Raw genomic sequence first — 17,442 nt, 5'->3', positions numbered from 1 at the left:
TGCCATTTTTACCCCTAAATCTCAAAGTCCCTTCTAAGCATTAAGTCTCATAAAACTACTGGAGAAGTAGGTCAGTATCATTAACCTTTCTGTACATAGTACAACACGTGACATAAAAAACTGTGACATCTCTTGTGTTACCAAGCACCACGATCAAAACTCTCTTGCAGCAAAAATGGGGGAAAAAAAAAAGATTCCTGTCTTTCTCAGTTCACCCCAACCCCAGGCAACCACTGATCTGTTATAGGCTAATGTTAAAATTCTCACTGTCTCAGTTTCTCCATTATAATCTAAGATAATGCTATATTCCACTTATCTCCAAGGAGCAAGAAGTTAAATCAACAACCTTTCATTCATATTGAAACTTGATCACAGAAAACTTAGTATTTTATGTTTACTCTGCAAACATGCAGAACCACAAAATTATTCAACATTCAGGAAAAGGAATGTCATTTCCCTCCTGCTCTGTTCTTTGAGCACACACATCTATATACTAAACTCCATTAAAACGACAGTGGGGAGGGATGTATGTGTTATAAACTCATACAAAAAGAGGATGATAGAAAAAAAAGGCTTTTTAAGTTTCAGAAATGTCAAAAGCAGACAGACTGGTGATGAAGCTCACCAGCAGTGGCCACATGGAGGCACTTCAGAGAAGGGCAGCAAGGAGTCATCCACCCAGCAGAACCCCGGGGACACTCAGTCCTTATAAACATCAGGTTCAACAGAAGACATCGGGGTGACGTCTGGGGCTGGACAAGGGGGGACAAACTGAAACAGAGGCGCACCGCACAGGCCCACAGGCTCTGGCTCTCGTCTGGCTTCGGCCCACCTTGCACCCAGCGAGGCCAAGCAACTTTAAACTGCCTCGGGAGTAAGCATGAGGAAACAGTGAGGCATCAGGTTTCTGAAGAAAGCTGGCAACAGGAGACCAAAACAAACGGCAAGGTGACATATAAACAGGAGATAACTCGGGAAGCAGCAAAGACTTTTAAAAAATCTAATTAATGTCCTCAGAGAGCCATGAAATGTCATATCTACAGAGCAAGAGCACTGCTTTGAAAAATGAGTAAACAAAAAAGAACACACTTAGTAATTAAAAGACAGGACTGCCATAATAAAACATGCAACAGCATGGCTCAGGTCAATGACCTCATTCTCCATTCCACCTGGGTTCTTACTCCAAAGTTCACTACCTAGATCCCCTTTACCAACCTGAGCCTTCTAAATCTCAATTTCAAGCATCCTACTCACCAACAACCACCAGCTATCTTTCCAGTGACTTGCCAGCATCCCAACAGTCATACCACCAAGACTTACCCTACTAGTTCTCCCATCTTTCACTGTCTCTTACCCACTTATTTCTACTTTCAAAATATATTCAAGTTCTGACAATTTCAGATTCAGACCACCAATTCTCTCTTGGCTTCTGTCCTTGCCCTCATATAATCTGTTCTCAACACTAAGTAAATAACAAGAGGGATCAAAAAGATCCTAAGTCATATCCTGTTCCCCCACAGCCTGTAATTCCTTAAGAGCTTATTATGTTATTCTTTATTATGTCCAGCGTAAAAGCCAAAGTCCTTACAATGGCCTACAGGCTCGACACAATCTGACCCATCCTCCATGACCTCTTTCAGCTCATCCTATCGCTCACACTGTTGTTAAGTTCACTAACTTAGTGGCTCCTGGAGGTTCCCCTCAAGTATGCCAGGCATGCTTCAAACTCAAGGCCTTTATACTTGCTGTCCCCTTTGCCCCCAAATATCGGCAAGACTCACTCCCTCCTCCCTTAAGGCCCTCCCTGACCAAAACACTGCACCTCTACCCCCGCATACCCCAAGTCCTCCTTCCCCACATGGCTTTTCCCACCACTATGCACCACTATCTGACCTGCTATGAGTGAGTGAGTGAAGTCGCTCAGTCGTGTCTGACTCTTTGCGACCCCATGCACTATAGCCTACTAGACTCCTCCGTCCATGGAATTCTCCAGGCAAGAATACTGGAGTGGGTTGCCATTTCCTTCTCCAGGGGATTTTCCTGACCCAGGGATCGAACCCAGGTCTCCCGCACTGCAGGCAGATGCTTTAACCTCAGAGCCACCAAGGAAGCCTATCTGACCTGCTATAGATTTTAATTGTTCATTTCTTTATTATCTGTCTCATCACGTTAGAATACAATATCTATGAAGGTAAGATTTTTATCAGTTTTGTTCACTATTGTACTCTCAGCATCTAGAATAATGTTTAAAACATAGTTAATTAAAAAAATAAATAAATAAAACATAGTTAAAAATGCACAATAAATGTATATGATGAATGATAGTGCTGGATAATCAAGAAAATTTCACAAGAAACAGTAAAGACAAAGCTATTAAAAAATGTGAGTAAAAATAAAAGACATACAAGGTCAATCCACAAAGTCTAATATGACTAACTAGATTTCTAGAACAAAAATCTAGTTTTAAAAAGTGGGGGAGAAGAGGAAATTATCAAAATAATAATATAACAGAATTCAGGTTAAAAATAGCATTTTCTTATTATCAATACAATGAATGGAAAGACCCACATTTAAAATACTACTGTGAAATTTCAATGTATCAAGGATGAAGAATAAAGTTTTCAAGAGAAGAAAAAAAAAAAAACAGCATACAAGGGAATGAGAATCAGAAACACCAGACCTTCCATCAGCAACAAACAGACCAGAACACAACAAAGCAATGCTTTCAAAGCTCTCAAGAAAATAAATCTCCCTTCATAATCTATACCCGGTCAAAACCGTCAATTAAGTGTGGAAGGAGAAAAGACACAAAAGGACACAGAAAGCTTACCCTTACACATCTGTTTTCTAAGTTATTGGAGGACATTTTCCACAAAGTGATTAAATGGACCAAGAAACAGAGGAGATCCTGAAAGTAAGGCTCTAACCCGTGAAAGCAGTGAAGAAAATGCCTGGGTGGTAGCTGGCACAAGAGCTGGAACCCACGGACAGACTGATTCGGGGGTGGTGGTGGTGGGGGGGTGTTGTGAGATGGGAGGCTATCAGAGGGGAAATCCAGGGGTGTGATACTACCCTTGAGACAGGGAGAAAACCTAAAATGTGGTAGAGAGAGGCAGTGCAAGGGAAAAAGCGAGCAAATAAGAGTCTAGAAAAGACAAACAGAAACAAAGAGGAATAATTTCTAAAAACTGATAAATAAAAGAGACGCAGTACAGTCATACAATTTAGAAATACGGAAGTAACCTACGGAACTAAAACCAGAAACAGTTACAAGAGTTTAAAGGATTCCCTCTGAAGAGAGGACCTGAGGTGAGGATGGGTGAGATAGGAAAATACCATGTGAATTTTTGAAATCACTGTGCTATTGGTTTGTTTTAATCCTATAAACATGTAATTTTCATAAGAACTTAAAATCTCATTTTAAGAAAATCACAACAATTTGCTAGGTTCTCAATTACAAAAAGTGAAATATTCTCAAGTCAATGATTTCAATATTCAAGTATCCCCAATACTTACTGAAGAAGTTCATTTGCCTTGAGTATGAAAGAACCTACTGCAGTAATAGCATCTGGAAAGAAGTAAATAAGTAGATATCATTTGTCCAATAAGTAAAGTGAGTTTAAAGCATTCTATTGAGAAATTAAATCACCACCTTCAATTCCTGCAGCATCTAGTCCAAGAGGTTCATACTTTTGCTTCCATGAAGCCATTCCTTTCAGTTCACTCAAATGGTATAATAAAGACTCTGAGCCACTATCAAAAACAGAGCAGAAATAAATTAGCATCACCATCATCAGGGTGGCAGGCACCTACTGTCTTGCTTGACTATTGCTAAGTTTTCAAAAATAAAAACTGAAAGTAACTTTAATTTTTTTTCTATGAGAGACTATCAGCTCTCAAAGTTATTTCAAAAAACCGTAGCAGAATCATTTGGTTGCCATGACTAGTGAGATGAACTGGCCACAGGATTAAACTTTACAAGATCAAATTATGCTCCACAGTTGGTCCTGGCACTGTTAAGGTGGTCATACGGTCATCCTGTTCACCTAACAGCTATGTACTTAACACCGAGCAAGTATTTATTGAGCTCCAACTTCGGGTCAGGCACTATGCGGACTTCATGGTAGACAAAATGAAAGGGCCTTTTAACACTGGTAGTCTAATGGGGGAGACAGTCATAACCACATAATCAGACAGTATACCATTTCAATTACATAAAGGCCTTAGAGGAAAACACAGCAGGTACAGGAGAAACAGAAGAACCGGAACTAGTCTGGGAATTAGAGAAGGATTCTCTGAACATCTGAGCTGAGAGCTGGAAAAGGCAAGTGAAGAACAGAGTGGGAGTGTTTCAAAAAGCAGAAGAGACGCACAAAAGCCCTGGGTAGGAGAAAAAAGTGTCAAGTTTGAGAAGGCCACCAAAGACATGGGTCCTAAGAAATGGGAAGGCACTGGAAGCTTTTAGTAAGAGTAACATGATCAGATCCACTGTGGAGAGCACATCTGAGGGACACAGTGTGGACTGGAGGAGGCCAGGCCAGACAGCCCCACAGAGCTCAGAGAGGGAGGTAAGGGCCAGGGGTCTCAGCACAAAGAAATCTACCAAAATCTAAGTCAAACACTGCGCATCAGCCTGCAAGCTGCCTCACTGAGGCAGCGGTGTTTAGAAATGGCATGGGACTTGAGGATCTAGAACAGTCTTGGCTCTGACACGTAATAACTTTGGGGCAGCCATATGCCCTTTCTGAACTTCAGTTTCTTCTTATGTAAAATGAGGATAATCACAACCAACACCTTGCCAAGGACTTAAATGCAAAAATGTGCAACATGCTTTTACATAACATATAAAATGATACACAAACATACTTAATTTCACCGCTCAAAAAAGGGCATATGCCCTATTCAAGACATAACTCATGGCGGTCTGGGTGAGAAAAAAGCCCAGATAGGGCCTAGGGTGGTGAAAAGATGTTGGAAAGTTATTTCACAGAGCAGAGTCACTACCATTGATTCTTTAAATCTTGGGCACTCCAAGATTCCCCTCAAATACTAAGGCAAAAATTTCAGCTAGAAGAAGCTCAAACAGAGAATGCCAGAAAATTAAAAGAAGGCTGGAGAAAGAAAACCAATGCTAAGTATGTGCAGACGCAACACCAAAAGATTCTACGTCATCTTTATACCTTTGTAAGTGACTTATAACCAACTTTTGTATACTGGAATATGACGACTCTATAGACTGGCCAAGCTTCTTTAAGCCCTGATTAAGAGAAAAAAAATACAACATTTAGCATACAAGTAAGATACTATACGCCATTCTAAAAAAAAATAAGACTATGTTCATAGCCATTAAAGTACAAAGATAACCACACCTTTACTGTTAACTGATTCATTAAGAGGGTCTGAAGTTCAGCACTAGAATGAAAAAGAAAGCATTTTTAGTCTTCTCTATTTAAAATCTGAATGCATCACTTAAAACATTTAATTTCAAAGTACAAATTTAAACAAAGATTTTAAACAAATAAAAAGAAATAGCCCAACAAAAATTAAGACTTTGTTGTACTCAGAAAAACAGACAAAAACAGGAAACATTAAAGTCCACAAACAGACTGAAACAGACATGAGAATGTGCTATACACTAAAACGGTATTTCACATGGGTAAGGAGACGACGTGCTACTCAATAAGTTACACTGAGCAATTATCTAGACCTTTTGTGTCTTTCATAGCAAACAACCAAATAAATCCTATCTGGAACATGTAAATGGAATAAAATCATAAACCACAAAAAAATCTCTGGATGAAAATAAAGATCTTTGACTGCTTAATATGGGAAAGATCTTTTTAAGAATAATGCTGAGGCAAATAAAATAAAGGAAAAGAGTGATTTAGCTACATAAAAACTTTTAATTGTTTATACATTTTTAAAAGTACAGATATATGTACACATGGCACATACACATAAAATGATTACATTTACACAGAAAATAAACACGTAAATAAAAAAGCCTAGAAAGATACATACTATTCTTTGTTTTTTGTGCATCAGAATTTTCTATTTTTTTTTTACAGTGAATATGAATTGCTTTTGAAATAAATTACTTTAAAAAGAGAAGGTAAAGCAAGAGCATCTAATGTAAGTTTATTACCTTGCTTTCCCCCACAACAACAAGTCCATGAATTCATCTTGCACTGATGTGGTTGTGTTCTTTTCCTAGAGAAAGATGGATAAACTCATGATAGGTGTTTTTTATATAAGCATTATTTATTCAAATTACAGGAACATGACTCCCTTTCTTACCTTTAACCTTCTTTCAAATCCATATTTAAACTGATTATCTGAACAGCAGTTATGAGAAAACAGCCAGTCAGCTCTTCCAACACCTGTCCTTAATCCCCACATCCTATCAGCTCCACTTCACAATCCTGTCCCCACCTAAGTTTTTCCAATGGAAGGACTGGCGTATCTCTCTCTGAGACAAGAGTTTGAGGTTAGGTCAAGCCATCTCAAAGAAATAATGATCTGAGCCTTGAACAAATCAGACCGATTTTTCTCATGTCCCTCATGAACTGAGTACGGACATCATACACTCTTTAACACCTTCCATGGGAAACTCCAGTTACATTACCTGCACAAACTTGGTAAGACGAGAATCCATCTGCATCAATATTTCTTCCCAGGCTTCACACATACATGTCAGTGACAAATTTATATACTATTAGCAAAAAGAAAAAATATTAAAGTAGCAAAAAATACTTAACTCAATATGCTAACTAGATAACACATGCTTCTTACTGCCAATTGTCTCAAAGAAATCCAGGATTTACTGTAAACCACTTTTAACTCAGTTAAGCCTGAGAAAGAAGAGATCATGGCTAACATTTGATAATCATTTAACTATCAAACATTCTCAAATTAAGTTTTTATCTGGTAAAATAGATATTTTTCAACTGTTTACATATACGATGTGTTCTATGTACATTAACTGTCAAAATGCTGACTGGTCAACTATTCAATCTTCAAACAGTATCCTTTTAAAAAGATACCGGTCTCCAGAAATCTCTGACATGAAGGACATCAGTGACTGGGGCAGACTGAAGGTCACAGTTCTCTGTAGCTCCTCTATCCGGATGGACAGTCAGCTTCTCCAGTCTGTCGATTTGGGCTGGCCGTGTGTCTCAGTGTGACAAAGCGGCCCAAGTGTCAATGAGTCCAAGGCTCCAGAAGGCTTTGCAAACTTCCACTTGCACGCCTGACATTCCCACTGTCAATACCACTTACCCAACAAGCCTGATCTAGCCTGTTGGGAAATGGGGAGTGTGAAGTTCAGATAGCCAGCATGGCTAAGAGATACTTGGACCAGTCAGCTGACCACTGCTGTAAGACCAAGACCAGCCGGAATAGCTGAACCTAGCCCAGAGCAACAGAGCCTTCTAGCTGGGCCCGGCCCAACAGTCAACTAACTAAAACACCAATCGCCAGCTAATCTGGGGTACATTTATTATATTCAAAAGCTGTTAGAATGACTATTTTCCATAACACTTGATTTGCAAAGAAACTTTTAAAATTCCAAAATATTTTATCTATGAGAATGTTTAAAAAGATTTAAACTACTTTTTTCTCTTCTTTTGCAGATATAGAGAAGGGTTGGAATAGATTTTCAATTAAATTTCTTTTTCTTGTTTCAGTGGACATTATAAGCTTATCTATCAGACTAGACACCTCTGCCATGTATAGCTGGCTTTAAAAACTAAGATTTTCAAGTTTTTTTATTTACAGAACATTAGAAACTTATAGTAAACAGTCACATAAAACAAGCTATAAATAAATACCTGTAAAAGAGCTGAAATGTGAGTAAACTTTCTGGCCATTCGAGTTACTTCAGGTAAGAAAGAGTACAATAAATTGGTTTCAAGCTGTCAAATCAAAATACTAAAGTGAGTCACAAAGATATATTTACTACTTTTAAAGAAAATCAAGGTATAACTATGTATCAGAAAAACTACCTCAGAATTTTGCCCCTTTACAGTATAACAAATTAGAAAATAACAATATAATTTCAGGATTCTCTCATCTGTAGTGTCTAACTATGTACAGATTATCCCCTCTAGGTTAGTAGTCCTCTCTACTTAGTTAGAATAAATGTAATAATCTAATTTATACCATTATTATGAGGGACTTTTAAAATGATCACAAATATCTAAAAATTTTTTAAGGAATTATAGTTACTGATAAAAACAAGTTAACTATTTATTATAGAGGTACATGAATTATCACAATAAAGTTGTTATTAAAAACATCTGTTACAAATTCCACATAAAGAGTGAATTATTTAACTACAGCACCAAACACAATTCAGGAAATTGTATTTTCACAGAACCTTAAGATGAAGAGCAAACATGAACAACTTTTCCAGCAAATAGCAGGAAGTCAAGAGCCCTCTGCTGCTGTGAATACAATGACACCATAAGGCCTCATCTGCGTCACATCCTGCATCTTTTCGTCCCACTTTTGTATGAGGGTTCATACATACTTAGACTAAGTGGCTGGGTTACTTGAGATGACATTGTAGGGAAGATTTTCTTGAAGGCAAAGCTACAATCTAAATACTCTGTAGGAGCCCAGTTTCCACAGTCTGTGATACAAACAGCACACAAAGAAAAGGTCTTTCCCGGCATTAAGCAGGCATCTCACACAAGACGCGGTGTGCTAGTCAAGAGCCCCGGCTCTGGAGCCAGACTGCCCAGCATCACTTTCCAGGCCTTACCAAGCAAGTTGCAGTTCCTCTGCGTGCCATTTACCCAACTACAAAATGGGGACAATAATAGAGCCTACCTATTAGGTTACTGTGAGGATTCACATAAAATTATACCGAATTACTCAGTACTGGGCACACATTAAATAATTAATAAATACTGGCTTTTATTATTATTAGGGTCAAAATCCCAAGAAAACACGTGTTACAAACATGAACTGTATAGCAACAAGTTAATACTGGTCATTAATAGACCATCAAAACACTGTTTTGATGAAAATTATGTGAGCAATTGGAATAATAAGGTATCCAACAGTAACACTCTAAGATTCAGAAGCTCCAAGTCAATTTTTTGCTTTGCTTTAATGACCATTAGAATCCAGTGATATGGATAATAAAAATCAAATCTTTAAAAATATATACTTACTCTCTGCTAGGTTCAAATACTCACCTGAAAATATGAAACTTCTGAAGCACCACTGGCAGAAACTTCTGTGACCACTGACAGTGATTTCAAATCACTTGATAGACATAATGCAAGACAAGTACCAACAATCTGTAAAACAGTCAAATACCCATTATATTTAGTGTTGTTGCTACACTGTATCTGCTTACAACACAGGAAGCCAAAATTCAGAACTCTAAAAAGCAGTAACTACTGCCACGTATGTGGCAGATAAAGGCACGTGTCCACCTGGTTGCAAGGACAGAGACACAGATCCCAACAAAGCGCCCAAGTGCTGGAGAAATAACCAACACAGCCCACAGAGCCTGCAACATTTTCCACCCTTTTAGGGAACTGTAAGAGTAAGAAAAAGGTATGGAGAAGACCAAGACCGAGCCTAAGATTGCTCTGAATGACCTTCATCGCATTCCAATTACAAATGGGAGCTCTAACACGCAAGGCTAGAAAGACATTAAATCATAATCAAGAGTGCCCTACTTATCTTTTTGTTAAGAAAAGAATTTTTGACTAATTCCACTAAGAACCTCTGATCTTCACAGACATCATATCACTATTTTATCTTAGTAAGAAAATTATCCTCTTAACATTTAAGGACAAGCAATTCCAAGAAATGAAACTGAGGAAAAAAGTAATGTCTTATTCTTTTCCATAAATCAGTCAGTTGTGACATTCTAAGGCAAAAATAAAGAATCTTAAAGAAAAACTTACCCCAGTGACTCGAGCAATTTTGAACATTCCATAAGCATAAAGCTCAATAAAACCAGAGCTTCCTCCAAGGACAAGAATATTAAGCCTAATTAAAAATAATGCAACAAGTTGAGGACAACAGAGAGAACCGAGTTCTTACACCAAGATACAAGTTGTTGCTGCCCTCATATAATCTGCACACTCAAGCTCCCTAGCAGGCGACTGAACCTCTAAACAAAATCACCAAGTTTCACTCACATTGGGCTTATTCCCTTTTTTTCCCCCCAAAAGAACCACATAAATTTCATTCAGCCTAAAAAACCTCAGTTTACAGTAAAATAAGAATATATTATTTTAATGACAATTGTATTTATATACCCTCAATAACAAGATCATCTCTGTTCCAGTTAATATAAATTACCATCAGTTTTATCATGGCCCTGATGCTAAACGTATTAAATGGGCTTAAAGAACCTGAAGATTTCAATTTAAATTTCAGAAACTCAAGCACTTCTATCCTCCTTTACTTTTTTAAAATGAAAGTATACCATAATATTAAACTTGACGCAAATATCATATAATAAAAATGAGCGAATAACAGATACTGTCTGTTTATTGTTCAGAGGTATTTGTCAGCAATGAAATAAAATGACAAAGAAAATATCTTTGGAACTCTGGTCTAAAAACTGCCTCAAGTATCAAATTTAAGAAAATATAACTTGCTATTTAAGATATCTGCAAGATTTACCTGACATCTCCCAAAAGTTTAATGATTTCATCAGAATTTTCTTCACTAAAATATAAAAATAAGTTGGGTTATCTTTCAACTATATGCTTCAAATAATAAAAGATTTATCTTACTTGAAAACAAAAAAGGCATACCTTACCTAAATATTTTTGAGGTGTTGCTATAACTAGAAAAAAAACAGATTAGGGTAAAAAACTCTCAATAGAAATGCATTGTTTTTTTAAACACATGAGAAAATTGTCAGTGTTAAAAGTAAAAGAAAGAAACTTTTTCTTAAAATTTCAAGAAACTTGTAAGATTAATTCTAATGAGATTAAACCCTGATACTTACTTTTTCGGCAATGTAGGAAGTTTAGGTAAGAGAAGATTTGATTCATCCTCAGAATTATAAAAGGATGTTAGAACACTATAAAGGGGAAAATTAGACAAAACAAAAATAAGTATTATAAAAACAAAGATTCTACTTTTCTTTCCATTAAAAAATATTAAATTTTTAAAGGCCCAATTTTACATATGACACATTACCAAATAAACATAGTGACTTTTACAGTGGTAGAACTGTGTATGGCATTTAACAATCACAAACAAGAAATGGAAAAGTTGGAAATTCTTCATTTACCTTGAACTTTATTTCTGAAAGAAAAAAAATCAGCCAACCCACTTTACGTTAAGAGGAACAAATATTTATAAACAATTTTCTCAGTATATGAAATGCATTCATATGTATTCAGTATCAGTACCAGATATGGACTGAGAATTTATGACTCCTTAACTCTCCTCTAAAAACCAACACTGAATATAGGAGTACCAAGAGTAATTTTAAAGAACACTGCCGTTATTACATAATGTAACGATGGGTTCTATGACTTATACACATTTGGAGATGTAACAATCCGGTTGGTGTATATCAGATGACACCATGTATTTTGAAACAGTTTTATTTATCCTCCCATTTTTTTCAATCCTACCTCCAAATACAGTTGGAAATGAATAAGGTGAAAAAGTGGTGTCCTGAAACACCCTAGAATCTCCATATAACATTTCTGAACTCTTAACGGAAAGTGTGTTAGGAATACACTCAGCAGGTAACTGGACTCGGACAGAAATCACATGGTATACTCTGCTCCTCTATAAATTCACATGACCACTTGCAAGCTTTATTATCTGATGACAGATTAATCCTTGTTTTATCTACAGTGAATTTCAAACCTCAGGTTAGAGCGTATTATCTAATACTTTACAAGCCCCTCCTGAGGATATTTGTGAATTAATAATCAGATTTACAAATTCATTTGATATTAACTTAAAACTTAACTAGAACGGAAAAGCTAACAGGAAGAAAATGATCTTATTTCCTCAAAAAAAAACAAAAACCAAAAACTTTTATGTTCAGTATTCACTAAGCCTAGTGACCCTTTAGGCTATCTTTACTGAAAACGTGGCAGAGTACTTGATTTCACAGACTAAGGCAAAATGATTTTCACAAAATAAGGAAACTATGGGGACCACAAAAACAGAAAGAACTCATTCAGTATCAAAACAAAATGCTCAATTCAGCACTTTTCATACTCAAAGAGTATTTACTCAGACAGACAAACAAAGTTCCAGAATGAAATATATGGTGAAAAGAAAAACAGAACCTTAATTTGCTAATCAGCAATCTTAACTAATATTACTTGAAAGTATAAGTCATTGATATAAACTTTTAAAAATAGACAAAAAGAAAAATCTTGGCCATTCAGGTATTACTGCTCCAATAATAAAACAGATTTTTTTCCAGAAGAGAAAGAAATCTAACAAACATTAAAAAAAATTTCATCTTGATAAGCTTAAGACAAAAGGTTAAAAGCAAATACACATACTCAATACTCAGATATGCCTAAGTTTCCACTTTTTAAAAACTGAAAATTTCATGAACATCCTACTGGGACCATTGGGGTTTTTCTTTATCACTGTACCTGCTCTCAACAGTCACTTCCATCCAATGCATACAAGAAACTGGGGCCTCCACAGAAAAAGAGTGCAAGCTTTCAGGTTTTTCTACATCACACAAGACTATTTTCTTGGTGTCAGCAAGGGCAAAGGCCAAAACTAAAACAAGAAGAAATAATCAGAATAAGTCAGTGTAATATTAAGAGAAAAATGCATATTTCATTTCTTGCCCAATTTTACTATTTTAAATATTCATAATCATAGAAATAATTTAACCCTCAAATCCTTCCTTTAAATAAGTAAAAAAATAATTTAACCCTAAAATCCTTCCTTTAAATAAGTAAAAAACTGAAAGGTATCTTTGCACACAGTTGTGCTGTTACCTACACTTATTTTCAAATGCTCAAACTTTTGTGAGCAATCTACTACTGTCTTGTGTGCTGTCCTTGACATCTTACATATCTGAGTCTCTACACTGGAACCTTGATGCCAAGCAGAAAACACAGAACAGACATCAACATATAAACAGTAATATTGTATCACCAAGACATACTGGTCCCCACCTGAAAGTTTAAAAGTGATTCCATCTGCTTGGTTCTTGGGAAGGTTTTTTATTCCTCTTTTTAATTTCTAGCCCTTATTGAACAGGGATATCAAATACTAATGGGTCTTCTTCTTTCACTGTGGCTGAATGATCTAGTATTGTTTCTCTACAGAAGTCTTTAACGTCTTCCTAACATATAAAATTGAAGAATGTCTAGACAGAAGGCTGTGTGTTTCACTGTATACCAATACATACAACTCTGCGAGATGATAGGCAATCCAAGTCTCCTCTTCTTTAAAACAATTTAAAGCAATCTTGAAATAATCATTACCAAGCTAAGCCCTATTTTACTGTTCAAAAACAGGAGACGTTTTTAATGATAAAAATATCACCTACTTAAATACACTTTCACACACACTGACTTTCATGATTTTTGAGATCCTGATGTTTTTATATATTTATATATATATATTTTCAGTAGAAGAAACAAGAACTGAGCAAAATGAATACAGACCAAAATAGCTGTTATCTGTAGAGTGACAGTCTTTCAGGGCGTTTTTACATACTTATATTTATCTAGGGGAAAAAGGAGGCAACAAGGAGGAATACGTATCATTTTACAAAAACAATTTGTTTTTTTTAGGCACCAATGATACAGGTGACTTGCAGCAGTTTCCTGTGCTGACCAGACATGGACAGCAGCTCAAATGAGCGTCACTGTAACAACATGTGGAAGAGAAGAGTTTAGTCCCCAGAGCTGCAGCAATAAGCTACGACATTCAGGCCACCAACAGGAGTAAGATCACGTGGAAACTGAAGGAAGGGGGTCAAAACTGACAGTCCTTCAGGTGAGGTAAACACTTGTGCAGAGAGAATATTCACGAACCACACATTTAACGCTAAGACACATTTTGGGGAGAAAAGGGCCATGATGGCTCTGAACTGACCAGTGAGCGGCAAATGAAGCTCTGGCCAAACAGTGCAGAACAAGACAGCAAAAGAACAAAACCAAAGTACCCTGTATATTCCCATAAAACTTCCTGTTAGGCTTATCTTTGCCAAGAAGTCAGATTTCATTTAGAGATATCTCTGCTATGAAACAAGATGGCAGAATTAATCTGAGTTCCATGAAAACACTACAAGACATCTGAAAAAACAAAGTTTCCAAATCAGTATTTAGAATTCTAGTACATTGTAAGAAAAATAAATTCTTTCTGCAAGTAAGTTCTCTTTATAGAATACTCTCTCTGAAAAACGAAAACATATTTTTTACAATACTGTCATTACGTTTGCCATCTGGTCTCCAAGCCAGACAGGTCACTTCCTTTCCTGTATTTTCATTTGGTGGAAAACTCCAAACTCGATGAAAACTTGCAAGTCGATGAAGTAAAACCTAAAACAAAACAGATATAATGGCAGACAATAAAAACATCCATTTCCAAAAATAAAATAAATCTAAATCTCCACTGTAAAATTTTTAAAAAATTGTACCAAGTATAATATTTAGCCATCAGAAGAAATTCAAAGACAAGAGTGTCTGAATGAACTCCAGGTATTTTCAAAGAAATGGGTGAAACAAGATCTAATTTAACCCTGTACTCTACACATTTTCCTAACTTTTATATCAACAAGAGATTTATGTTTTAGAAAGGAATACAGCTTCCCAGGCAGCTCAATGGTAAAGAAACTACTTGCCAAGCAGAAGACTCAGGTACAATCCCTGGGTCGGGAAGATCCCCTAGAGAAGGAAATGGCAACAACCCACGCCAGTGTCCTTGCCTGGAAAATCCCATAGACACAGGAGCCTGGCAGGCTACAGTCCATCTGGTCGCAGGAGTTTGATACAACTGAAAGTGACTTAGCACACAGGCATGCATTGGCTCATTCATGCCTTCCAACACTACGCGTCATCATCTTTGGTGATTTCAAGAGCAACAAAGTCCTGGTTTGTTGGTTCTCAACTACCTCTTCTTCAAAGATCACAGCTTCTACCTCACCTCAGGTCATGTCTTATACTGTCATTACCGACAACTACAATTGCTGCCATAACCTTCAGCTGCAAGCTTCCCACTTTCCATCACGGTCTGTGTCTCTCTTGCTCATCCCTACTAATACCCAACTTCAATTCTTCAACCTCACCAAGACATACAATCCAGTGAGTCTACCACCGATTCTGTCCCTCACCCTACACATGACCTCACTTCCCCACTTAATCAGGTTAGAATCCAAAGTCCATCATTACAATCACTCCTCTTGTACAGAACTTCGACTCCCTTGCATCTCTTGCTTTTTGTCACCCTTTGTCACAACAACTCTGGTTAAACTCAACCACGCCTGCATACAGCTGAACAGAAGAGACACACAACCATGCTCACTAGTGTCACTAGAGAACCACTAACCTCACGTGCCTTTTAATACTGAAGAACAATCCTATTAGATTCACTAGTCCACTTGCCTTGTCGGCTTCTTCAAACTTCTCTTCCCTCCTCAAAATCCCAATATTTTCTTCTCCATCCTCACTCCTCAACAGTGCCCTTTCTTCTTCACTAATAAAATGGAATCAACAAGTGCCCACAATTACACCTACTCATCTGGTCACACTGATGCTCCTATTTTTTCCTTCCCTCCTACAGTTGTGGCTGAAGGAACTGCAATCCTCTCAGAGCCACGACAGAATTCCAGAACACTCCGGATACGGAGGGAGACTAGATTTCACAGAGGGCTTTGAGAAAGCAGACATCAATACCCTGGCGACAAAGCCATGACGGTTAACACAGCTTTCCAGGCTGCTGCATTTCCCTGGCCGCTAAGTTCCCTTTTCCAACTAGTTTCCAAGCCGGGCTGAAGACAACTCCCACCTGGCCAAGTAACTATCAGGACCCCTGCCAAAAGGCCAAAAAGTAAAGACGCAGAGGTGAAGGTTTCCTTACAAAATGTCTGCCAAGTGATTAAAAACTTTCAGCAGAAAGACGAAGTGTAATGAGAACCAGAAATACGGACAACACTCAGGCACATTCCATCAGGAGTCAGTGAATCAGGCACATTCCATCAGCTGAAGCATCACTCTCTTGTTTCAATTTAAAGGTATTTTTAATGGGAGGTGGCTAACCAGCCAACACTGAATGTTGTACAACAGAATGAAGATTCTCAAACATCCTCTGTGGCAGCTACAGACATGCACGTTCACAGCTCGAGTCTGACGACTCGCCTTTCTTCTGCCTGAACTGTAAGTAACGGAAGGGCGGAATCTGTGGACCCACTATTCTGTCAACTCATGAGTGATACCTGAGCCTTTAAAAAGCCCATTTAAGAACTATGAGAGGCTCCGGGATGTAGGACCGTGTGGTCGTGTCAAGCTGTGTGAAAACCTGTTTTGGCCACAGAATGCGGGAGATGGGTGTACGAAATGTGTACGGTCCCTTATGTTCACTTAGACTACGCAGCGGACTGCAGAGCGGGGCGGGGTGGACGGGCGGCCCGGGCGCGGTGTCCGCGTGGCCGCGCGCCGCCTCACTCACCTCGCCCGCGGTGTTGGCCAAAGCAATGAGATCCCGCTTGGGTGACCAGACCAGGAAGATGATCTCCTGCGGCAGCTGCTTCTCCCCCACCACCCGGAAGGATGGGAAACAGGTCGGGAAACGCAACATGGGGACGGCCCTGCCACGACTTCCCTAGTCGCAGGCTGGCTGGGGCCCCCCGCGGCCGCTCTGCCAGGGCCCGGCGCCGCTCCCGTCCCGGGCCCTTCCGGCAGAGCCCCAACGGCGGCGGTAGCAGCGACCGCAGCCAAGGCGGCCCGGGCGGCTCCGCCTCCCGCTCTCCCTGCCCGCGCCGGCCGCGCCGCCGCCGCGCGCTTTCCGGGCACTTCCGGTGCCCGAGCTTCCTCGCGAGAGCACCGAGGCGAGGTTTCGATCAGCCAGAGTCCCTTTGACAGTCTCCAAACCGGTGGTCCTCAGTCCTCCGTGCTCAGTAGAGAGGCTTTTTGTTTGTTTCTTTTGCGTTAAACACCGTGCCCAGGCAGCACGCCAGACTGATGAAAGCGCTTCCCTGGCGGCTCAGACGGTAAAGAATCCGCCCGCAATGCGGGAGACCCGGGTTCGATCCCTTGGTTGGGAAGATCCCCTGCAGGAAGGCATAGCGACCTACTCCAGTGTTCTTGCTGGGAAACCCCATGGACAGAGGAGCCTGATGGGTTACGCAAAGAGTCGGAAACGACAGGGCGAATAAGCACAGCGCGACACAGTCCGGAATGGGACCCAGGATTTAAGGAACACCAGAGTGCTGCCAGTTTGCAGCCTACTTAGGAGAGCTCTGCT

General features: G+C 38.8%; 1 protein-coding gene across 1 annotated transcript in view; it reads right to left on the bottom strand.

Moving 5' to 3' along the window:
• Nucleotides 1-16,968, bottom strand: part of ANAPC4 (anaphase promoting complex subunit 4) — a 32,934-nt gene extending 15,966 nt beyond the window's left edge. Inside the window, exons 1-15 of the mRNA XM_065907268.1 lie at nt 16,648-16,968; nt 14,417-14,522; nt 12,612-12,744; nt 10,985-11,059; nt 10,793-10,819; nt 10,654-10,698; nt 9,927-10,011; nt 9,204-9,308; nt 7,830-7,913; nt 6,626-6,712; nt 6,146-6,210; nt 5,370-5,412; nt 5,181-5,257; nt 3,653-3,753; nt 3,517-3,568 (exon numbers count right to left, since the gene is read on the bottom strand). Coding sequence (XP_065763340.1) covers nt 3,517-3,568; nt 3,653-3,753; nt 5,181-5,257; nt 5,370-5,412; nt 6,146-6,210; nt 6,626-6,712; nt 7,830-7,913; nt 9,204-9,308; nt 9,927-10,011; nt 10,654-10,698; nt 10,793-10,819; nt 10,985-11,059; nt 12,612-12,744; nt 14,417-14,522; nt 16,648-16,776 — 1,214 coding nt within the window. The 5' untranslated portion in view covers nt 16,777-16,968. The remainder of the gene's footprint in view (nt 1-3,516; nt 3,569-3,652; nt 3,754-5,180; nt 5,258-5,369; nt 5,413-6,145; nt 6,211-6,625; nt 6,713-7,829; nt 7,914-9,203; nt 9,309-9,926; nt 10,012-10,653; nt 10,699-10,792; nt 10,820-10,984; nt 11,060-12,611; nt 12,745-14,416; nt 14,523-16,647) is intronic.
• Nucleotides 16,969-17,442: the final 474 nt, after the last annotated feature.

The sequence above is a fragment of the Muntiacus reevesi genome, chromosome 16, assembly GCF_963930625.1.
Source record: "Muntiacus reevesi chromosome 16, mMunRee1.1, whole genome shotgun sequence".
In the NCBI taxonomy this organism is placed as follows: domain Eukaryota; kingdom Metazoa; phylum Chordata; class Mammalia; order Artiodactyla; family Cervidae; genus Muntiacus; species Muntiacus reevesi.
Note: the sequence above shows the minus strand (reverse complement) of the source record. Positions and strands in the feature narration are given on the sequence as shown.